The sequence below is a fragment of the Pithys albifrons genome, chromosome 22 (assembly GCF_047495875.1).
Source record: "Pithys albifrons albifrons isolate INPA30051 chromosome 22, PitAlb_v1, whole genome shotgun sequence".
In the NCBI taxonomy this organism is placed as follows: Eukaryota; Metazoa; Chordata; class Aves; order Passeriformes; family Thamnophilidae; genus Pithys; species Pithys albifrons.
The window spans coordinates 4,394,127-4,418,841 of NC_092479.1; the positions used below are offsets into that span (position 1 = coordinate 4,394,127).

Sequence of the window (24,715 nt, forward strand, 5' to 3'; positions counted from 1 at the left end):
CTAACCTAAATTTCCCCTTTCAATTTGTACCCATACACACATTCCTCCCCACTGCGCTACAGCTTAATTATAGTGCTCTTGCAAAGAATTCTGATTTATCCTACCATGGGAACGAGCTCTGTAATGAAAAGGCTTTATTAAAATGGAATGTAAAACATGATATTAATTAACACGACTGTGCAGGTGTGTTCATGAACATGGCTGAGCTCTGTGCACATCGAAGAGGGCTGGATTAGGGGTCACCTGTGGTGCAACAAACCTGTCTCCATGCAATGCCACATGCCCTGTCATGGCATCTTACACAGCCAACAGTACAACTCTTGCTCAGGTTTGAATTCAGGTGGGCAACACTGAGGAGCACCTGGGGAGATGAAGGTAAAAACGTGCTCCCAGCAGGAATTCAATGAGACTTTTAAAGCAGAACCAGCCAGGGCTGTGCTCTCCACCACAGGACCTGAGAGATTCGATCCAGAGCCTCTGACCACACAGAATTTTGGAGTGAGAATTAATGCAGGCCAACAGCACTAAGGTCAGAATGCCTTATCACTCAAGAAAACATGAGCTCAAATATAGACCTGTCTGACACTTGCACTAAACTCCTGCAGATGGAAATCCAGTAAGAGCCGAAATGCCACGGAAGACACATCCAGCCGCACTGAGGTTCATGTCGACCTGCAGTATTTGGGGGTCTTTTTGGGTTTTGACATTTGGCTCAAATTTTGGTGTTTGGAAACCTGAAGAGCTCCTGTGCTGGTGGCTGCTGGAGCCACAGCAGAACGACACCCTCACAGTTGTGTGCCTGGCCAGGAACAGCCATAGTTTGTCTCCTTTGGGAGCTCAGGGAACTGTGGGAGGATATTCTTCATTCCCTTCAGCCACCTTGTTTGCTGAAATGCAGCAAGTTATACTGCAGCAGGTGTGAGCATTATGCAGGGCTATTAAAAGGAGGCTGCTGGTATCTTACTCATATGTCAACATAAGAAAACCCACCGATGATACACGTTCACAGCCACGTATGCCTGTAGATATTTTCAGAGGCACAGGCTGCGTGCAAATCCATTTTCAGGGTTTCTTTTGGTAGAACAGAGATATTTATGACCAATTGTTACTGTGTGGGCCAGACAGACCTCAGTGAGTAAGAACAGCCCTTAAGATTAACAGTGCTCCCAGCTAATCACTTCAGGTTCCCAAAAGCCATCAGCAGATCCCTTCCTTAGCCCCCTGCTCCAAAAAAAGCTGTGTCCTGTCTCATTGTCCTGTTCAAGGAAACCTGACACTGCCCCGACAGAATAGAGCCTCCCAGGGCACTGGGGAGCCAGCACCCCTCTGGACACGTTCCAGAGCTCCTGTGAAAGGGAGCATTTCCTCACTTCCAAGCAATTAATCTGAAATAAAAACTTAGGATAAACTTACACTGAATTTTAATTCAATTATACAGAGCTCTAGGTATAATTGTACACAGGGAGGGTGGTTTGTTCTGCCTGCAGCAACTAACATGCAAACACACTTTCTCTGCACGGCAGAGATGCAGCTGTTACATCCTGAGCACCAGCATACAGCAAATTTTTATGGCTAAGCAATAAACCTCTGAAAAATAAGGTTTATAAGAGAAACCCTGACACCATCTAAAATATAGCAGCACTACTGGGTGCTGCTGTAATATGGCCCTAGTTTATAAACCAGGGAGGAATCCTATTCCATTTTGAAACTTACAGACACTAATCTAGAAAAAGGGTAAACTACGGGGAAAAATGGTCATGTTGTCCATGAGCTATAGTGTCTAGTCCATCCAACAATTCAAAAATCAAATGGGATGCCACAATATTTAGGCTGTGCACTGAATCCTGGACTGTCACAAAATAAAAACATGGTGTATCCTAGGATGAGAATATATTTCATAAAGCCATATGCCATTTCCCATGCCTCTGGGCAGTATTTTTCCAGTGAAAATTTGATAGAACACCAGAAGTAAAGAAAAAGAATTACTAAAGAAGTACAACCCAAACTCTCCAGTTGTGCTTGGCACATAAATGTTTCTGCAAGAAGGCTTCAGTGTACTCCTGTCTAAATTGAAAAAAGTGGCAAAGCAGCAGATTGCTCACTCACAGGAGACAGAATTTTATCACTAAACCTTAGGAAAATGTTCTCAGTTGCCTCAAGGCTCCAGCTCTGCATTAAAATGCATAGAGGAAGAGGTGATTCAGGGGGCACCATTCCAGCACTCTGCTCTGCTCAGGATCTGTCTTTCCACAGTATACTGGACCAGAAATCTGTTTGAGATCTTTCTAGTGACCCTGAAACACTGAACAGAGGAATCGGCCTTAGGATTTCTGTTTGCAGAGTGATTCTGTGCCTCCTCAGGCACCACTGCCTTGGGATGCTGCTCCCAGCATGGAGCAGGAGCGGCAGCAGGACCAACGCCTGTCGCACAAAGTGCCACTCACTTGCAATTTTGGGAAACAAACAGGAACCTTTTGGAACATGAGTTGGAAATCAGGGGGCCTGCGAGGATTCCACTCATTGCTGTCACTTGCTCTGAAGCCTGGAAAGAATTCTGTCTGCACACTGGCACTAACTCCTCCCAGATACCAGAGTCATGTCCCTGACTCGCAGGCTTTAGGGGCTCACAGCTGTCAGGTCTACCCTGCAATTTTCATTCTGGCCATCCCAGATTCCTTTCCTACTTCCCCTAAACCATCTCCTTTTGCATGCTGAGCATCAAAGGAGAATAAATCCAGATTTATCTCACTTCTCCTGCTAAAACTATTTCCCAGTAGGCTTGTTATAAACCAAGCACACCACATTCCTGTCAGCCAAATCACTGCCCACCAGCCTGGCAACATTTTACCTACCACAGGTTCATCCCCCCGCCCCAGCTCAGGTGGGTCCTGGGCCCTCTGCTCTCCTACAAAATGCAGGATTTGCTTGTGGAAAAAGCACTATGCATCACTCCACAGCGCTGTGCTTCTCCCCACACAATTCCCATAGCCAGTGCAGGAATGTCCTGGGCAGCACCGGGATGCTGGGATGGGGCGAGAGGAGCTGAGCTCTTCATGAGCTGTTAGCAGGCTAACGAGGGCATCTGCAGAAGGAATAGGCACTAAAACTGAAACTAGATACAAAATGAATATCCCAGAGCTGGATTTCTTAAGAAAGATTCTGCTGAGCTATAGTTCCACATCAAATTTTTATTGAATACATTTTCTTCTGAGAATTTGTGCACTAAAACCAGTCAGAATCATATGAGAGGAGTATAAATTTCACATACAGTTTTCACTGCAAACATTCTTCAAGAGAAAAAGCAAAAGCAGTTTTTAATCAAGCCCTCCACATCCTCTCCTTCCTCCCCCAGAGGAGTGGCAGTCTGGGAAGTGGAGCTCACACAGCCCCAGTCCCTGCAGCACTGGGGCAGTAGGAAGCTCTGGGGAGGGATGCTCTGCCTGAAGGTCACAGCGAGTAGGAGACATTATCCCCCCTTTGCATGCCTAAAGACAGTGCCTAGGTCTGCTTCACATAGAGTAAAGCAATGAAGAAGGTGACATTTTAAAGCAATTGATATTCTCAGCTGATGATATGAGTTCACACGATTTCAGCAAACCATTGTTAAAACCCAAATATGGCATGGCCTCTTCTCCCAAGTTCAGAGCTGCCCCTTCCAAGCTTACTTAGTCATACTATTTTCTGAATCTGCAGTGGATTTTCTGTTTGATTCTACAAAACCTGAAAATGAAGGGTTAGTTCCCTGGAAGGACAATGTTTCTTACTGTTCAAGTGATTTTGGGTCACTTTGAGCTTGGAAAGGCTCTAGGATCTGAAATGCTATTACAGACAGAAAAGCTATTTTATATAATTTCTTTTAGCAAGGTTCCAGCACCCAACAGTCATAACTTCTTCCTCTGACAACTACAAGGTGAAGTCAGAAAAAAAACTTCTTTTCTCAGAGGTTTCCATATTTGTTACCATAATGTGAACATCAAACCATTGTAAAATTGAGCACCTTTCAGCACTTGAGTGAGTCTCGGCAGCTGTGCTGTCCCAGATGCTCACACGGCTGCTCTTCCTGGGCTATTTCGTTACCTGGACTCCCAAGAAGAAAATTACACTGCAGGTCAATAAATGGCAGAGAGGAGATGACATTACAAAGTAGTTATAATTAGTGTTTATCAGAGTGCTGGACTGCACAGGTAATAGCAGGTAGCAGGTTATAGGATGCATTTGTTGTATTTTTCCATGAAAAAGGACACAGCTACACGACTCGGAGTCAATCCCATGACCCAAGTGTCGGCTGTGTCAAAGAATGCACCACACAGTCACATCTCCTCCATGGAAACCAGTGACCTTGAAAGATGTTACATTCATTTTTCTTCCTGCATACTTTTGTGATGGATTTGATGTTCAATAAAACCAAAAGAACAACAGCATTTGAGGCTGGAGCTCTTTGCGCCAGTGCCAAGCGCTGCAGGAGGAGCCAGGGCTGAATCTGCACCTCGCTCAGACCATGCACAGCAGAACTGATACTGCAGCTCCTCTCTTCACTGCAGGCCAAGGAGGGGATCCATCTTCTATGGGGATTTCTTTTCCTTCAAAGTCTTACACTGTGCACATAATGAAAATTCCCAGCAGAACAGGTGCAGGAAATGCAAAAGCATGAGATGAGCAAAATTTGACTGTTTAAGAAATTCGAAGGCTCTCCACAGCACTAAATATCTGTATGGGGACACTATAAAACCAGACAATGACGGTGCCTCTGTGCTGGGCAATGGTGGTTGATGAAAAAGGGGATGCTTGGCTGAACCAACCTGACCAGGTCTTTGCACTCCGGAACACTCTGGATACCAGCACTGTGTCTTAAAAACACCAAAACCCCCACAGAAAGTGGCTCAAGTGTAGGTTGTAGAGAGGAATAAACACCAGTATTCTGCATTCAGAAATAAAGGCTGTGATTATGGAGCTGTTGATGCCAGCTTTCGAGGAGTGCCAGAAACAAAGATAAATGGAGAATGGTGAAAATCCTGGCAGCCTTTTCCCTCTTCCAGCAGAAAGCACCTGTGATGGCTCAACTGAATCATAGATGGTGACTGTCATGAGTGCCCAGCAACAGTGAGGAGCAGGGGTGTGCATGCTGTCCCTCCAGCCAGGACAGTGCCAGGAGCCGTGGGGATGATTGGAACAGCCATTCCACTCTGCCATATGATGGTGGGAACAACATGAAGATACACTGAATACAACAGACTTACTCTGGTTACATTATTCGGAAATCTACTTTCCTGGGAAAAGACCATCCCATTTCACAGTGATTAAACTGATAAAACCTCAGCCTCTGTTTCACTCTGTCATGCTTTCTGTGCTGCCAGTGGCCAATAACCAATGCGAGCTGGCAGACTGCTGCATGACACGCGCCTTGCGGCAGTGCCAGGAGCAGAGGTTAAGCTGACATTTAACGGAAACAAATGCATGATAGGACAAACTGTGCACTTTTTCCTCGACACAGAAAATGATCCCCTGAGGTATGACACCTGTTCAGAAGCAAAAGCCATTTAGGTTGGTCATTCTCCTCTGGGTTTGCCCCCTCACTAACACACTAAAGAAAACCATTGATCTCGCAGGAGAATCAGGCTGTGATCCCTACACACCATTCCCACAGCCTCAGAGGTGGGTGCAGCATGCTATGGTGCAGAGTGTGACCTTGGGACTGCTTTTAATAACCTTTACTGCCTTTCACTAAGGGTAGTACACCATGTATACATTCATGTGCGTGACAGCCACTTTCCCATCCGTTGGTCTGACCCGAGATCCCACCATGGGTGTGGACTGGTGAGAGGGATGCACTGATGCATCCCAGGTGGGACACAGATGGCAGGATGCAGGTGGCAGCTGCAGGAGGTGACAGGGATGGAGAGTCTTCATACCAGTGAGACAGGGTGAGACAGAAGAGGCGTCACAGCTTCATTAACCAGGGGTAGCACAGACGTCAGTGACAGCTGAGGCAGCCAGTTGATAGAAAGGGAGTACAGAGAGACTCCTTCAGAAATAAAAGATTATCTTGAGAATAAAAGCAACTGGGGTAATAAGCACAACACTCTCAAAGGCAGAGGACAGAAAGAAGAGCATTCAAACCTTCAGGCACCTGGGAAGTGATTTATCCAAAACACTTAAAAAGTGTGCCTTAACAGATAAAATACAGAGGGTAACTCACTGCAGGCCAAAACACTGCTTATTAAAGGAAAAAAATATACTGCATTAGAAAGAGAGACTTCAGCCTTGCCAGCATCTGCTTCAAGTCCTCTGCTGCCTACGCCAGAATGAACTCCAGATCTCTAAACTCAAAATTGTAATTTGCTTTGCTACAGAATTCCCAACTCAAGCCTCAGTTATACCTCTCCAGTGAGGGTGAAACTCCAGCCAACGGTATAATACATTCACTGACACCTGCAGACCTAATAATTGACCAGGGAGGATGTGGATGAGCTCAGCAGAATCTCTGCATTGTTCCTGCAAGGCTCGGTGTCCTACACCAGGAAACAGCTTCACTACTGCAAGGTGCATAATTTAATAAACCATTAACTCAAACCTGAGGTGAAGTAAATTCAGCGTATTATATATTTCAAAATAGCATTAGAATTCAATTTAAGTGTCACCAAAAGCCTAATCCTCAGTATACAGAGCATATTAATAAGTGTCTTGGAGCCTGTGGTTTGATTTAATTTCCAGCTGAGTTGTGCTGCCACATGGCTGTGATCCCTGCAGTGAGAATGTCTCAGTGACAGCACCACCGGACTGAACCGGAGCAGAATCAGAGGGATGACAGTCCTGCTTTTTGGGGTCCTCCTGAGAGAACAGGGGGACAGCCACTGGAGCAGAAGTAATCCTGTTTCCAGTCGTGCCACTTCTGTGTGGCCCTGCTGAGATGCTGATCTCTCCCAGCATCAGCAGCTCCTTGCAGGGTCCCCAGGTGTCCCTGACCTGACGCTGCTCTCGGTGCCCTTTGCAGCCACAGGGACAAAACCCATTTTAGGTAAGGCAGGTGCTCCATCAGCTGCCACATGAGGCACAAGGAGCTGCTGTGTGGCTGCTCTTGGCCATGCCATGGCACATGGCAGGGCTGTGGCCACTGAGAAGGGATGAATCTGCTGCTTTCCCTCCCCCAGGTCAGGCATCCAGGGCCAACAGGGCATCATTTCCATCAAGAGCTGAAAGCACAAACTCTGCTCTCCCTTTCTGCAGGAGTCACTCATGTTTTGGCCTTTTCTCTGTCGCCCCTGACAGAATTCCTCTCAATCAGCAACCCAGGCACGTCCCCCAGCAGTTTGGGAAAGGCATCTTTTCTATAAATGACAACAGATTATTTAAGTAACAACTAAAGCACTCTGACTGCTTTTTAGTTTGCTCGCATTAACGTCAGTCTCCTCATATATCTAGGGAACGAATATGGGATTTTCTTTAAAATGGTGGAGAGCGATACAAAAATAGCAGCCTGCTCATCTAAAATAAAGTTATGTATTTGAAAGGGTTGGAAATTGTTTTTTAATCAGAGACGTCTTCCTTCTGGAATATAATCTGCTGGCTATACATTCTGCTCTTCTACCCAATTTCTCAGGAAAATGCAGCAAGTGTGTTAATAAATAATTTATAAAAACATTACAAAAGATAAAGCACTCCTGCTAAAGTGTTCCCAGCCTTTGACACACCAGTTCATTTGTAATCCTCTTTGTCTCCCCTTTACTGGAACATCAGCAGAGGGTTAGTGCTGCTGCTCTCGCAGTCCCACTTCAGCCACCCTGCAGAGCTCCATCTCTGGTTTCCTGGGATCCAGGCTGATACAGGACATGGCCCAGCCTAAGCCACACCTCAATGTTACATACCAGAGATTTCTGTCATAAAAAATGTCTTTCAGGAAAGCAGTATCTTGATTTCTTTCCATAGTCTCGTGTGCAAAGATGGCTGTTAATGCAAAGAGTGCTCTGTGGTTTGTTCTTTCTCCAACAGCCCATGGGCTGTGTGCTCTCTGTGACACCCCACAGGGTGATTATGGAGCATGGTGCACAGGACTCTCTGCTTCTAGTTACTCTGAAATGCTCTTTCAGGAGCCAATATGTTAGACATGTGACCAAAAAAAATTATTAAAACAGACAATTATTACAAAAGAGTTCACAGAACCCTTGGGAATTGACTTGGACTGAGCAATAGCTTTTGCACAGCTCCACTGATTCCAGGAGTATTTCAGATCTTTAATGAACCTTGAAAAACAGGATGAGAATTCTTGAGACATGGCTGTTCTGGTGACTTCAAGGTAGCAGAGACACAGCGATGAGCACAGTGCCTTCAGAACAGCTGGTGAGAAGATGAAAGGAGGAAAAGAAGAGAGCACCCTTCAGAGAGATCAAGTCAAAGGCATGTTAAGGAAGCATGAAAAGGGTACCCACAAGTTCCTCATTCTCTGAAAATGCTTGTCCATCGTGAAGCCTGATGATGACACAAGGGGACCAATCGGTGTATCCTGACAATGTCTGGTACCAAAAGCACTTCTGCTCAGAGCTAAATCAATGCAGAAGACAATTCCACTCTCCTGCATGTGCCATGTGCTCCGCCCACATTCCCTGTCTCCTTTCCAGCACAGCTCCACATGCACACAGGGCACTGAGAACAAGAACCCAAGCGAGGTAGAGCACAGATGCTGCACAGCTCTGCTCTGTGAACACCCACCTGCATCCTGGGCGTGCTTGGGACACAGAGCCATGCAGGCTATGGTTGGGCACCCCAGGCCATGCTCTGCCAGACTTCTGTACACACTGAATTTCATTGTACAGGCTAAAACCCACTTTGGGACAACATGTCAGGGTAGCAGCAACAGTTTACAGTCCCCTTAGCAAAACCACATAGGCTTGTTGTGCCGAGGCCTCGCTCACACCTCACCCCCGAACATACAGGACACACCTATGGGTCCATGTGCAGTGCAGCACCCTCAGTGCTTTATTGCCCAGCCACTTCTATTTCACCCAAATGAAATATAAAAACTCATTACTAAGCAAAAGTCTTGAGAATCTTTATAAGATTGTAATGCTTCCAATTTATGTTGAAAAAGCCCCAAAGCCTCGAGCTGTCGCTGCTCCAGCCAGGGACGCAGGAGATGCTGCTGACACAGCCCAGCACGAGCGATCAGAGAGGGAAATGCTGCTCTGATGGGGTGCTATCAAAAATAAATGGGAAGGGTTTCCTCTTGTTCAGGACATAATGGAAAAATTGAGGCAAAAAAATACAGAATGAACACCAAAATTCTGCAGGACAGACATGTAAAATATTTTAAATGAGTTAGGCCTGGATACTTTTTGTCCATTTCAGACAAGATGCATTTTAGGAAGGGAATGCTCAGGGAGCATGAAGCATTAGTGCAGACATTCATAGTAACAAACTGCTGAATATTCAAGTGTATCAGAAGGAAGAATCCAGGAAGAAACAGTTTAAAGAGAAAATATTGCAAAAACCTTTGAAATTCAGTTGGTGCTTATGGATACTCCACAAAGGCACAGCTGATGCACACTGAACTGCAGGAACAATAACTAAAGACTGCTATCCAAATATTGCCCAACACCAGTGTGCCCCTCAGCATCTCCCACTTGCTCCTTCCAGGACAGATATCCTGCCTGGACATTACCCCTGATGACACTGCTGATGTCCCTGACCTTCCCCTGCCATTTTCCACCCTGCAGGAAACCATCCCAGGACTGCCAGGGCTGCTGGGAGCATCCCATGAATATGCAAGCAATAAAGGTGAAATGCAGTTCCCCCCGCGTCCCAGAGAACTGGATTATCACATTTCAGGAATTATTGTGAATGCTGGATTTACAATAGGGCTCTGTGGGGCTCTGGTGTCTCCCTGTGCCCTCCCAGCTCAGCCTGCGTGTCCTGCTCCACTTCTCTGGCTCACCTGCCTGAACAGACAGTGCCACTGACACTCTTCTGCACCACTTCTGAACTATTCAGCAAGCAGTTAATGCTTGTACAGTGGGAAACAGCTCTCTGCTGACATATTGCTCTCCAAGACTTGTTACTCTTAATTTGTTTGATTGGACAAGAGGTCTAAATTCACAGTAGGTTTTTAGCATGATCCTATAGCACATTTTATGCACTTCTTAATTAAGAAAAAGGCACCACTTTTTAGAAATGTATTCCTTCCTATCCCTGCAGCACCTGAACACCAGCACTAAAGAAGACATCAGCACCTGCTAAAGGCAGGATGGAGCACAATGAACAGTCCAATGAGCTCAGCATCTCCAGCTGCACGGCACAAGCGTGGGAGTGAGCAAGGGACACGTTGCTGTTGATGGGTGAAGGCAAAGCCTGCCTCTGTAACCCTGGCAAGCAGCAGCCCTCTGGGAAGCCTGGCAGCCAGATTAATTTCACATTCTTGGGGTGCCAATTTCCAACGTACAGAAGGGAACGCTGCATTTTGCTACTCAGCGGTGCCAATGTTTGAAAATCGTCCGTGTCTGAGAATCCACATTTTCCCTCCATTAGTCAGTACGAGAGCAAACAGAGGTTTTTCTCCGTGTTCCATTAACACAAAATCTGGTGCTATGTTGAAGAGGCACAGTACAGGTCCTGCTGGTGACAAGCCAACGAACTCAGGGCTGCAGCTGTGGTGAAGCCTCTGCAGAAGACTGAGATCTGCCATCCCCCACACCTCAAGAAAGGTGTCAACAGCACTGCTCTGTGCTCAGTGCACTGAGGACAGACAGGGTTCTGTATCTTGTCACAAGCAAACAGGTAATGCAAAGCAGTAAAAACCAAAGCACCACTGGGGAGTCCTCCCCAGAACCCAGAAGAGACCACTGCATCCTCAGTCCCGTCTTCTCCTCTGCCTGTCACCCAAAGCATGATCTTATATTTCTAGAGATCAGAAAATCCAAAGAAAGATATGAGAGCCAAATCTAGGAAACCACCACCTTCATCATGCTTTCTTCACTCAGCTCCAAGAGTGAGTGTCCAAGAAAGCATCCAAGCGAGAGGCTCCCAGTGCCTGGGCCTGGACCATCTCCTGCAGAAACAAACACTGGCTTGGCAATTACAACACCTATTACAAATATTAAAGGTCTTTGGGGTAAGGCAGTACTTCAAATCCATTATCCAGAAAGCTGGAAATGTCTCAAAAATGTCTCCCTTTAGAACAGGGAGGAGGAGGAGGCCTCAGCTGCAGTGCTCCATGCAGCAGACCTGCCATCCCACTGCCCGCGCCAGCCACGGTCTCTGCTGACCACAGAACTTCTCTACAAGAGACACAGAAAACTGCACTGTGTGGCTCCAGCTGACTGGTTCCCATTTCTTATCCCTCTGACCAGTCCCCAGGGAGCAGGCATGTTGTGTCAATCATAAATGACAACACAAAGTTGTTTCAGTAAGAAATCAGACATAGCCATATAATTAATGGCTACAGTGCAGTGTAAATGCATGAGGGAGGCTGTGAGTCCCTGTGGCTGGTTTGAGTCCTGGCCTTTATGCTGAAAATGTGAAGCAGAAAAGATCAAGAACAATTGAATGGGGATTTTTAATCAATATCTAACCTGACAATAGGATTTGGAGGAAGATCATCCCATAAAACACAGGCAGCATCGCAGACTAATTGTATTGACTCCCCACTGACCAGACACAGGCAGAGCCCTCTGTGCCCCAGGAAGGTGCTGAATGTCTCTCTAAAAGAAGGACAAGTCATCCACATGCCTTTGTGAACTAAAAAGCCAAACATGTTGCTGGAGGTTAATGTTAAACATTGCCCTGGCTGTACCTGTTTTGGAATACCAAACTCATTTACTGGGGGATGTTGAAGTGGAAGCCTCTGCAGCAGACATACAAAACACCTTCTCCCTCTCTGGTCTCATTCCCCCTGAATTCACCATGGAGCTGAACACAAACACTGTGCAGACGACAGAAAAGCATCATCTATTCTTGGCCAGCTCCCTTCTCCCAGCTGAATAACCTTGAGCGCATGACTGAAGGATGCCCATTTATGCCTGGGAGATGCTGTCATGAATCACAGACCCCTCTTCCTCCCACAGAGAAGGCACAACGTGTCCTTGTTGAGGAATACCAGTCTACCACTGCCACAGTGAGACATCCTGCAGTGCATTTTATAAATAGGCTTCTAAGAAATATACTTCCCATCCGCTCCTCTTGAACCAAAGAGATTACATTACCTAAGCAAAGAAGACAACTATACATCATCACACACTCTGTGAACATGAAGGGGCCAGACCCCAGGGTACAGCTCAGAGATCCTACAGTGCTGCAGTGCAACCCTTCAAGGAGATGCTGGCCAACATGCTGGCTAACAGCTACAACAGCCAGGGCCAGCAACACTTCTGGGGAGCACAAAACAAGAAGAAAAATAAATACAAAGCTCACAACTGAAGGTAAGAGAGGTGACTTATGAGTGAGGACCCCTCTGGGGGTACAAGCACAGCTAAGCAGCCTATAAGAGAGCCAGATCAATGCAGTCATGCTGCATTTTCAGAGGAGCCACAGCTCTGCTCTGTGAGGTGCAGTGCTGCTCCCACCACTGCAGCCAAGCATCTTCTCTTTCCTTGCATCCAGCATTTATATGCTGTGGATGCAAAAGGAGTTGAGAGCACAGAGACAGCACAGAGGACAGTGGCATTTGGTGCATGTTCCCTTTGATTACATCCATGGTGTGGGCATCGTGCTCTGCAGGTCATGAGGTGTCTGTCCTGTCCCAGTGACAGCTGCAGTGTCTTCTTTTTTCATATGAAAGTACAGTTGCAAAACCAGGGGGAAAAAGGGATTATTTTCCATTTGCTTCTAGAAACAGATGTCACTTTCCTCAGACCTGTTAGTCTTCGGGACCATGGGAGTTTAATCTTTAAAACAGTATTAATACAATATGTGTCAAGTGCCATTTTCTAACAAAAGAAAACAAATTGCTTCCACTTTGTATGCCATGGTAACCAGCCAAGAATACGAACAGCTCCTCAAAGGTATGGTCAGCAAACACCACCCAGGCCAACTCCCACACATGACCCTGAGCATGCCCCACCACAGCACCAGGAGAGCTGCTCAAACTCTGTGTAACTAAGAGAAAAACTCAGTTTGACTCCTCCTGGGGTTTCTCTGTTCCCACAACAGACAGAATAAAAATTATTGAGTGACTAAACTCCTCACTGGAGGAGAACAGATCCACTGCAAGGCTGGCCCCAAATTCAAACACATAAGGAATGCCTGACCTGGCATCCCTCTCTATTGCTAGAGAAAATACATGATCCCTCTGAACAGAGACAGACAACTAAGAAGACCCATTTCATCGTTCAGACAAACAAAATCCCCCAAACAGTGAAACGTGGGATGCTGACCCCCCCCAGCAGCAGCCGAATGTGGCTGCAGAGCTCAACGGCGTGACCCCAGAGAGAGGAACTCGTCGCCATCCTACCTGCAGAAGCCAGTAGCACCTTCTGTGAAATGTGGGGATGATGGAGGAATGGACGTAGCAGCCATACAGGCACTGGGGACACAAAAAGAGAGAAAGCAGAGTCGGGTTAGTGAAGGAACCATTGCCTGAGAGGCTGTGCTGAGGATGGGGCAGCAGCACAACCCGCCACCAAGGACATCGTTTTGCTGCTGGCCCAGGGCTGGTTAACACAAAACACAGGATTGTGGCACCCCAACATGTGTTTTCCAGCATTGCTATAGGTCACAGAACCCCCTTCCTGACAGTCCCCCCATGATGCCTTTGCCCAAGCACAGTCACCTTGGAGTGGCCAGAGCCAACGGAGGATCCCTTGGCACCCCAGCACCAACAGGGCTGGTTGGGGGCTGCACTCAAATCTTTGCTCTAACCTATTTTTATTTTTTGACAAACACAACACTTAAATCTCTTTTTCCAGTTTATCTCCTGGGTTGTTGTGTTTGTAAACTGAAAAAATTGCTCTCTGGTATTTCAGACAGCAAAAGGCCAAAATACAGTTTTTGATTTCCTGCTTAACTTGTTCTTTTTTGTTTGTTTGTTTGTTTGTTTGTTTTTTATAAACTCTGCTTCTCCGATTAGCTGAAACCAGCAAGGCCAAGGAATTCTTTCTGCAGGAAAAAATCAAATTTCCAGCATGTTTAAACTTTTCAGTTGGAAACCAGGCCCAGTGCAACCCAAACACACAGAACTGGTTTTAATTTCAAAGACCCTGAGCACAGAGGGGTGCAGTTCCACTGGATGTCTGTGCTTGGCAAGCACACTGGAGGCTGTGGCACCATCCCCTCCCCAGGATCACCACTCACAAGGTCGGCCTGAATTAAACAGGATTTAAGGACTGCTGGCTGCTATCACAGAGTTATTTTTAAACAGAAATGACAAAGATTAATAATACTTTCAAATGTATCAAGGGTACATTCCACACAGAAATGCAGCGAGGAAAAACAGGGCAGGGAAAAAAGCCCTGCAGAAAATAATCCAAAGAAAAGCTTAACATTTAAATCCCTCCCCTCGGATGGGGAACAGCCGCCGCCTTTTGTTTGGATAATCCCTGACAGTGACTCCTGGCACACGGCGCTGGTGGCTGCATGGAAAAGTCTGTAGTGTTTGGTTCTGCTGACTCAGAGCTGGTCCCCCTGCTTAGAAAAGCAGCTTCGGAGGTGCAGAATCTCCCAGTCCAACTTGCTTCCCAGTGAGGGTGGGAAAGCTGGTCTGGAGCAGCTGAATAGCCTTTACAGAAGCTAAGGACATCCATAGCACCTCCTGCAATATATATCAACATATTCCAGCACCCCTCAACTTGCTTCCCACCCTGATTTGCTGCGGAGTCAATTGAAATTTCATTCTGATTAAAACCAAATCCAAACAAGAAGTTCCAGCACTGGAATCTGTGCAGCTCATGGAATGCAGCAGGCAGGACCACTGCCCACCCTCTCCAGAGGTGTCTTGTGGATAATTCTGGAGCTGTCAATAATGAATCACAAAAGCCTTCCACCTCCACGAAAATGGTTTTCAACATTACAGTAAACCCTTAAAAAATCCTAATGATTCACAGAATTCACAAAGCACCCAGAACACAGAAGGGATTTCTTAAGTTTTTCTTTTTTTCCCCTCACGGTGGCAGGACATGGGAATCAGACTCTGCATTGATGTTTAGAGGCTGGATGTTCTAACTTGGGCAGCTGGGATGAAGGAGATTCACACGTTGAGCAAGCTCCTGACCTCGGAGAGATGGCAGGGACTGTCCCCACAGGCACCAAGAGACACCACAGCATCAAATAAATGCTCTGCAGGGGAAAGAAACAGTCCCTGGGAGTGCACATGGAGTGTAGGCAAAATGAGTGATGGCAGCAATAAAAACTACATTAATTTTGGGATAAAAGGCATAAAAACCCCCTTTAGGATATAAATAGAAACCTAGGAAATCTGAGTGTCATTGTTTGGGAGGATTTTCAAGGTTAATGAGTTAGGCGCTGTGGATGACACATGCAGCCCCATGGCTTGGTACACGGGGGTTATGGGGAGGGGAGTGTAGAGGTAATTTTTCCTACACTTGGTCCCTCTGACCCCTGCCTTTGGCAGAGGCAGAACCCCTCAGTCTCAGCACAGCTCAGGGTCACTGAGTGCCCAGCTGGCTCAACACCACCCTGCAACTAATGAGGAGAGCAGAATTACTGCCCTGCCTGGCTGGAGCACACAGGCAACCAGGGGAGGAGTAATGCCTTTAGCTAAAGCTGTCTTTAAAATGAATTCTTGCTCAGAACAGGCAAAGGGGGTTTCATTAGCTGGGTTTTCTTTTATTTTTTTATTTATTTTTTAGTGGGGAGGAAAAAGCTGCGGAGGCCTGTGTGTCTGTGGAGATGTTAATGCCAGGCTGGGCGCTCAGCCAACGCATTAAGTGAAATCGAATTCCTGAAACCAGCTTTAATCAGCAGATTTTTAAGGTTAGAATGACTCTCTCCTCTGCAAGGCTTGCCAAGGTTAATTCTGTCCTGAGCAGGCTGAATTAATGGGCTGGACAGGGGAGAACAATTTTTTTCAAGATTCTCTTTCAAGTTTACAAAATCTCCAGGAGAAGAGAAAGGGCACTTCTGAGCTGTCTGAGGAGAGATGCCACCTCAGCAGCTCATTGACTGCTGTGTAGAGAAGAAGGCCTGAGATGTGACCAGTCACCACCTTCTGTGGGGACCAGCACCAGCCTGACTCCAAAGGAGCACCAAGTGGCACCAGAAAAGGGACAGGGACACCTGCAGGGATCACTCTGACCCACTGCCATGCTGGGATCAGGATGCCCATGGTGGTGGTGATGCAGTCCTGTTGCCTGTCCAGGAGCATGTCCTTGTCCCTGTAGGTGACCCAGTGAGTGTGGCCACACAGACCACATCCTGCTGCTGTGGGGGTATCCCTGGAATGTGACACCCACACCTGCCTATGGGCACCTCCTGTGCAGCCCTCGCACTGCTGCTGGAGAGCCCAGCTCTGCCATCTCCACTGCAGCTCAACCCTTCACAATTCAAGGGGTAATTAAAGAGAAAAGGCCTTCTCTGGGCAGGGGGGAGAACATGCAATTACAGCTGCTCGCCCTGCCATTTGTATGCAGTGCACATCTGGCATTACCAAACTTCTGAAAACTGGAGGTGGGGGGGGGATAAAAAAATCAAATTATGAGTGGATTTTTTATCCTGAGCTCTTTAAAGTGATTGTGGCTTATTTAAAAATAATACAATAATGCTGAGGTGTTCTTCCTTAACAAGCACACCTTGGGAATGGAAATAGGAAAGCAGGAGAATCAAAAATTCAAGATAGGGTTGGACAGGCTTTGAAATTCTTCTCCCCAGTGAGTTACACTAGTGGATATTTAAAAAAAACCCTAAAAACCGCCTAGATTTTGTTCAGATTTTCACACTGAATTCCCAATTCCCTTAATAAGAAGCTAAATCAATCTTTAGAGAACAAATGTAAGACCCGTGGCTGTAAATTATTAAAATATACTTGAGTAATTTTCTGGTGTAAGGCTTCAATTTCCAACACCCTGGCAGCCTGCAGACACCACGAGCAGGATCTGTGCAGGTTACCTGGAGAAAAAGGACTGTGTCCTCCACTGCTTGGCTCCATGGTGGTGTTGGGCAATATGGGCTCAGCCCAGCAGCTCACGGGCTACTTGTTACAACCCTGTGCTGCCAGGATTTCCCTCTGTAATTACATCAACCATTCCAGAGCTTCCTCACCAACTTCCATCAGGGAGTAGCACACTGCTGGCAGTGGCAGCACTGCTGCTGTGGATCAAACCTCCTGGGAAAGCCAGAGGAGTGTTGGCTTAATTCCTCTCATCATCCCAAAGACAAAGTACAGGGTTCCTAAAGTAGTGGCTGTATTTGGGCCCAACCACACTCTGCCCTCACCCTCACCTGCTGAAACCAGCACTGAACCAGGAAGGTGTGATGCAGTAACAGAGCTGTGGAGCAGCACAAATACAGGTACAGATTCATAGGCAAGGAAGGGAAAATGGAAAAGTTGTCATATGGATACCCTCCAATGCACCAACCTCTGTTTCAGTGATACAGTCAAAACGCAACGACAAAGCCCACTCTCCCATCCCTACCACGACATATAGACTATATATATCCCTGTCATGATACATAGAATAATTTTGTGATTTTATCACAGACACCTCCATTATCTGTTCTCATAGATACTACTGTTCCTTTCATCAACTTTTCCATATCCCAGCAGAGATATCATTGAATCTTCCTGAAACCGATTACTCTGGATTTCACACAAATTGTGATCAGAGGAATTCATCAGCTGTTTGTAGTTATACATTTGTTTTAAATGTAGGAGTGATTGACCATCTGTGTTTGTAACTAACACCCACAAAATCCTCTGCTGATTCTCTGGAAGGGCACAGGCCAGCTGGAAAGGCAGGGCAGCTGAAAACTGGGAACTGCCTCTTGGCCACAGAATTAGCAACCATTGGGGAAACCCCTCATATATTATGTGTCACCTCTCTTTTCAAACAGACCTGAAGTGAGATCCTTCTGAGATCGGGTTATCTTGCAGCAGGTGGTCCTTCCTTCAGGACAGGGATGCTAAAGCCACAGATAAGTTCCAAATCTGTTTAAACGTCTCAGACAAGGCTCTCCCCTGTCAGCTGCGGGAGCTGGGAGACAGCAGCAGCTCCCGCCCACTCCATTAATCAGGATTCACCGAGAAAAGCCAATGTGCTGCTATAACCCCCTGACTCTGTGCCAGCACCACGCACGGCGAGCCATGTGCCATCAGTATTCCCCATCCTCCCCCAGCAGAGAGACACAGCCCAGGAGGGCCTGGCGGGGCTTGGCCATGCGAGTGGAGGAGCAGGTTTGTGACAGCTCTGGATGGGCACAGCGATGCTGATCTGATGAGGATGTGACAGGAGACCTCCATGCTTCCCCATGCAGATTGGCCCTGGCTCAGCTTTTTAAAACAGGGAGGTGTAACTGTGCCTGAACCCTGGGGTATCCCCCGGGCTGCCAAGCTACCCCAGAGCTCTTGTTTTGACTTAGAAAGTGTCATAACATAGGGAGGCATCCAAAATGTCCTTTTACTGTTGCAAATCTTCAACAAAAATGCTGCTAAATGTGTTTTCTCGCTCCTTTTCTTAGTGAAACACAGATATTAGGTTTGGATTTTCCTCTGACATTCATAAATAGTAACTTTGATTCAGCAAAGCACAAAACCACGTGCTCAGGTCTCAGGCTGGGCTAAGCTGTGCTGCTGGCAAGGTTTGCCTTTTATCGATGTCAACAGAACTTAAGTGATTGCTTACAGTTTGCCAGGTTGGGTGAGGAGTCCCTGGTACAGACAGCAGATCCCAAAAACATTCTTAACGTTTCTAGGTGGTTGCAAACCCTGGGGATCCGGACCCTTCACTTTTTGGCTGTGGCACCGCAGCGCAGGTCTGTGCAGGCACTCGGGCTGGTGCAGATTTTGGTTTTAATGCTGTTGGCTCTTTTCCTGACATATCTCAAACCCTCCAGATGCCCTCAATGCTACCAGCAGGCACACTCAGACAACAATTCCTGGAATGAGCCCAGGGCTCTCATGTGATGGCTGAGCAAGGCAGAAGAGGTTACACAGCCTGTGCACTACAGGACCTTGTAACTTCTGGTGGCTTTTGTTAACAAATATGTTCTGTTTATCTTGGGACTTGTTAGAAAGCAATTTTTGAAATGTTCAATATTTAATGAAATATTTAAATGTTTAATGGATGGATTCTTTTTCAAACCCTGTTTTCCTTCTGTAGGGTTCTGAAGTCACTCCAAAAATTGCAAGGTTTTAACTTTCTCACTGTTACAAACTAATCTTCTAACAACACTGGTTTAGCGACAGAAATCAGTGTACATGGGGACTGATGCTTCCACGGGTAGCAACACCCACTGCTGGCCCACTGCAGGATCATTGGTATGCAGTCCCACATCCCCCCTGCAGCGCCTGCCTCTTCATAAATGCATATTTCTTTATTAATATGGGGATACTTTAATCTCAGTCTAATTTTACCTTTAGGGAAGCTCCATTCCGAGGCTGCCAGGAGCTCAGACCCTCCAGATGCAGCGGTGTGATTTGTATTCAAAGCAGCAGGTCTATCTGTCAACATGTTTGTCTCCCCTCTCTGCCAGCTCTTATTTATAATCCCATTCAGATTAATGAATGACAGTAGTTCTCATCACAAGAAATTTGATTAATCAATTTAAGTGCTTAATCACCCTGGCCTGGGTGAGAAGTGTACTGGAGGAATGCTGCCTGTATAGGGGCAAAGTTGTGAGATGTAGGAGGAAAACATCATCCCTTTCCCTCGGGAACAACTTGAGCTGGGAGCATGCACCAGATCCTTGACGGGATTACGAGCTTTCCAAAAGCTCAAAGTTTCCTTAGGGCCAGCAGTCATGGCCAATTAGTCATGAAATATCCTTTTCAACCCACCTCCTAATCTGACACAAAAGGCTTCACACTACCCACCTCACTCCCTGGTACCCAAGTTACTCAAACTGAACCCAACACCTGTCAACCATAAAACCTCTCCCAGGGTGATGACCAGGATAATCCAGCTGGGCATCCTGCAGCATCCTCATTAGTCTTGCCCATTGCTTTCCTGTACCACAAAGACCTCCACAGCCTGGCTGTGGTACCAGCTTGAATACTCCAGAATAATCTCCAGGGTAAGAGCACGGTTGAGCAGAACTCACTGATTTCCAGGACAGAGGCCATGCAGCGTGGGAGCTGCTTTGAAGCTGCTCTTGGGGATGCTCTGAATGAAATGATAAAAACAAAAAATCTGGTAACACACCTCAAGTAGGCTCTGCTCAACCAGGCAGATAGGATACAGGGATTCTCACTGGGAAGAATTCCCACATTCATCTCCACCCTCTAAGCTCAAAGGCACATGGAGGCAGGAGACCTGTTTGGACCTGGCTACAAACAGGGCAGCATGAGCTCTGTGGATGGACAGTCTAATGACGCCTGTAACTATGGAACAGAGGTTACTGAGAGCAGATCCACCTCACACAAGCTCCACATGAAAGCCAGACTCCCACACTCTCAGGTAAGGGAAGAGCATCCCAAGGACCCTGACGTGAGTGGGGAATTAGTAAGAAGAAAAATGGTACAAGAGGCTGCCCTGACTCCACAGACTGGTGTTCTAATAAACCAGCACTGCCCAGGTGGGTCTCTAGTGGGATACAACCAACCCCCAGGACAGGCACTACCTGAGTCCCCCGTACACCATCGACCCCTGCAGTCCCCTCAGCCTGTGCCACTGCACCCTCCCTGACTGACACCACACAGTGAGAAGAACTGTGAGCTGGAAAACCATGGAGCATATTAATGTCACACTGAAATATGACACAATACACAGAAGTATTTTATATTTATTCTCTTTTAGGAATGTTAGCAAGACAGTATAATGAGAACGCTGCAAACAAGTCAAGTGTTTTCCTCCTAATCTGGCAATAAAAATATGTCAAAGAAATGCCTAAAATCATAATAGGAGAACAAAAAAATAGCGGGCTGGGCTGTGACATGATTTAGTTGCAACTTTATTTGGAGGTTTTAACCATGTCTCCTACAGTATCAATGGAAAATCAGATACAAAGCTGTATGAACCATTAATGTCTGTGTTGGTTGTCTCAGTTGTTTGGGGTCTGAGACTGAACAGATTGGGCAGAGGCTAATGAAGATAGGTCAAGGCTGAAATGCCTTTATATCTGAGGAAGATTTGCACAAAAAAAAGATTGTTGAGCTGGTCTTAGTGGAGATTGGACTGAAGTAGCAAATACTATGATAAGAACAGCATTGCCTCTCCAGCCCAGCTGCCTCCACTGTGGCCATCACAGGCAGGCTGCACCCAAGTGGGAAACGTCTTTATTGTCTGGCTCTCTTTTTTGGGAAAAAAAAAAGACCATCGCAGCATGGGGGAACTAGACAAGATCTGACAGTGCCCTGGGGAAATGCAGGCTGAGACGGTATTTTTGGAGACATACGACAGAAACAAGCCACATGTAGAATGATCCAGGACTGCAAGGCAGGGGCACAATCACGTGGGGAACTCAGGTCTGAAGCGTTCACTGTCTGTCCAACATGGGCAAATAAGGACAAGTTTAACAAATGCAATTAATAGAAAAAAATATATATCTAAAGGAACTTTTGGGAGCTATTAATTATACACGCAGTTTTATCTTGGATTGATTTTGTGCTGGAATAGATGAGAAGCCTTAGCTGAAATCTTTTTCTGGCAGCCTCCCTTGGGCAAAATCAGCCCTGGAGGCACCTGCAGATATTCCACACTGCAAAGGGACATGCGCAGGTTCTGGGTCCTATTCTCTTTACTCTGCTTGCTCAGGGTTAAGAGCAGCAGGTGCTGCAGTCAGTGACTCAATAACCAACACGTGTCCACTGCACCTGGTCACTTTAGGCCCTTTGCAAAGGTGACACAATTCCACCACAGCTCCACACAGACTGAGCACATGGCTGTGGAATGGCTGGGTGCCACAGCCAGGGAATTTCCCGTGGAAACCGATATGCCCTTCCCATTTCAAGAAGTCACTTAAAGTCACTTAAAGTAGGTCTTGAATTCTGAAAATTGAATACAAGTGCATAGAAAACTCAGAATGAACTGACCTTCAAACCTCCTTTGAGTGAATCTCTTTATTAAAAAGCATTTACAGAACCTAAAACAAATTATTGTGTATGTCAATACTAAATCTTCCCATTCCAATTTAAAATCCTTACAGACTCACTATTGCTCACAAGCAAGGGCAGAATCTACAGCAAGCAGGCATTTAAGAATGTCTTTCTGGACAAGCTGTTGTACAAATACTAAGTTTATACTGTTTACAACCCGCTTACAAGTATTTCATTCCTGTCCCAAAAAGCCAAACGGCAAAGCATTAATTTCTCAAGGTTAGTGCACCAAATTTACTGAAGCTCACCACCAGCAAACAGCCAAGTGTTTCTGACATTCAATAAACAGCAAAAAGGTCAACATTTTACTTGTATTAATTTCTCATCAGAGAAGGAAAAGCTCATTTTCCTGACAGATAATGAATAAACATTGGAAGAGGTTTGCTATGGCAAGATACAGAAGACCAGGGTACTGTCTGTATGAATAGTTGTGGAACCTCAGACCTCTTGCTTGTGCCTACCTGAGGTGACATTATTGCTGGGATTTTGCCTTCTGAAGAGCCCTCCAGGGCCATTTAACAGTTACAACACTTGGCTGCTTAGAAAGGAAAATACAACTCTAAACACAAAAGCAAGTATCTTCCATATGCCCTGAGACCTTTTGGAGGATAGAAGAAAAGGTGGCAAGCTGAGAGCAAATTTTCTTCACATAGTAAAATCATAGGGATTTCTATCACTGGCATTTGAGGTACAGCTGTCTAAAGAGGATCTGCCTACACATTGCCAAGAAGTTATTTGGATTCTTTCAGGAACAGGACTTCAAAGCAATGGCATCTTGGATCTTGGGTCTGAACAGTCCTTCTCCTCCTGCCTTTTGGGCCACCCAGCCTGGGGCAGAAGGGGTGTGGGGCTGCCCTGCCAATAGTTGCCCCTGAGCTCCTTTGCATGGGCTGTCCTCCAAGAGACACTCAGAATCCTGCCATGTACTGCCCTCACAGCACCAGCCACCACCTGGCCCTGAGACCTTCAGCTCTGGGTGCTGGGACCCTGTACCTGCTGCTTGGCAGGTGTGCTCCTGCACCTCCCCAGGCAGCCACTCATCTGTAACCACAGTGCCCAGACCCCCATGGCAAAGGTACAGCCCCTGGGGATGTCACCTGCCATGTCTCCTGCACACAAGGTGACACAAAGGGATTTAACTTTAACTGACTTGTCACCAGCATCCAATAACAGATCTGGCAGGTTTTGCTGATTAACCAGACACAAGCCTTCACACAAATGAATCTTAAACTCTGCTCACACAGATGGGACCGTACCATATCCCTCTCCAACCTTTTGTACTCCCTACCTAAGAAGATGAAAAAGCTCACAAAAGGCATGAGTCGAACTGCAGGTTCTTTAGCAGGTAATGAGGGTTGCGAATTTCCCCACATCTGCACCTTCTGCATCACTGGAGGTTGCCCAGGGCTCGCTGTGCAGAGGGTGATGGTGGCAGCAGGGCACTGCCCAGCTCCAGGACATCCTCTTCCGACTGTCCTGCCATGCCACAGCCTCTGGGGACAGGTCACAGGGTAAGGGACCTGGCAGTCACAGGGCACTGACAAATAAAGTCAAGTGATCAGCTGGCAGGTTCAACACTTTTGCTTCTAGAGTGCTTCCTGCATATTTTCTCAATAAAAGCCAGACAGTGCTGATGAACTATTTGACAAAACATAACGCTGAATCATTTTTAGTACATCACCTTTCTCATGCAGAGGGAATCTTCCGTCTTCCCCATCACAGCCAATTAGAGCATTCAGAGCATTTCTCCAAGGCTGACAGTGATTGGAAAAGACCATGAGAGTTATAAAGGAGGCTTCCCTGCTTTATGCCATTAGGTCTGTTCTCTCCATCCCCCCGGTTTCTGGCTGTTTAACTGGCAATGGCAGAGAAGCATTTTGCTCAACCCAAACAATTTTCTCCTTGCCTGCGAGTACAAAGTGCAGCTTTGCTGAGATCAACAAAAAAGGCAGTTTTCTCTCAGAGCAGGAGCAGCACAACTGGCATGAGGAACTGCAGCTCCCTATCCCTTGCTCCTGGCCAACAGCAACCTGGAATCCTCTGTCCTTCAGCAGAGATGGACACAGCTGGGTAAGGAAATGGAACTGCTGGAGAACAGTGCTGAGCAGGAACTGAAATGTTACTTGAACATGAAACTACTGGGTATTTCAGCTTTTTTTCAAGACTGAAATGGTGAAATGCCATCCCTCGAGAGCAGTCCCCTCTTAAAACGTCTGGACCCATACACAGAAACTTCACTTTTCAAAATGTTCACTGGCTGAATCCAGCTCAAAAGCATATCAATGCTTTCATCATGGGTAACTCACAGCATTCAGAGGTTCATGGTGTTGAACAGACCTCAAGAACATTCAGTGACATCCATCAATTTAAACAGTGTTTGTTTCATTTTGTAAGTGGAAGTTTTTCGGCATTTGGGAGAAAGGGGTGGACAGAAACTCATGTGCTTGTTACTGCCAAGAGAAAATTGACAATGCACTGAGTCTTACTTAAGGTGGCTACAGCACAAAACTGAAAAGCAAGATTTTCTCA

The 24,715-nt window shown here is 46.4% G+C and overlaps 1 protein-coding gene across 8 annotated transcripts in view; it reads right to left on the bottom strand.

The window, feature by feature from the left end:
• The window catches only part of CAMTA1 (calmodulin binding transcription activator 1), a 231,532-nt gene that overhangs the window by 92,905 nt on the left and 113,912 nt on the right, over window positions 1–24,715 (bottom strand). For all 8 annotated transcript variants that reach the window (XM_071575905.1, XM_071575906.1, XM_071575910.1 and 5 more), the window contains one exon: window positions 13,436–13,507. In XM_071575905.1, the coding sequence (XP_071432006.1) occupies window positions 13,436–13,507 (72 nt within the window). The remainder of the gene's footprint in view (window positions 1–13,435; window positions 13,508–24,715) is intronic.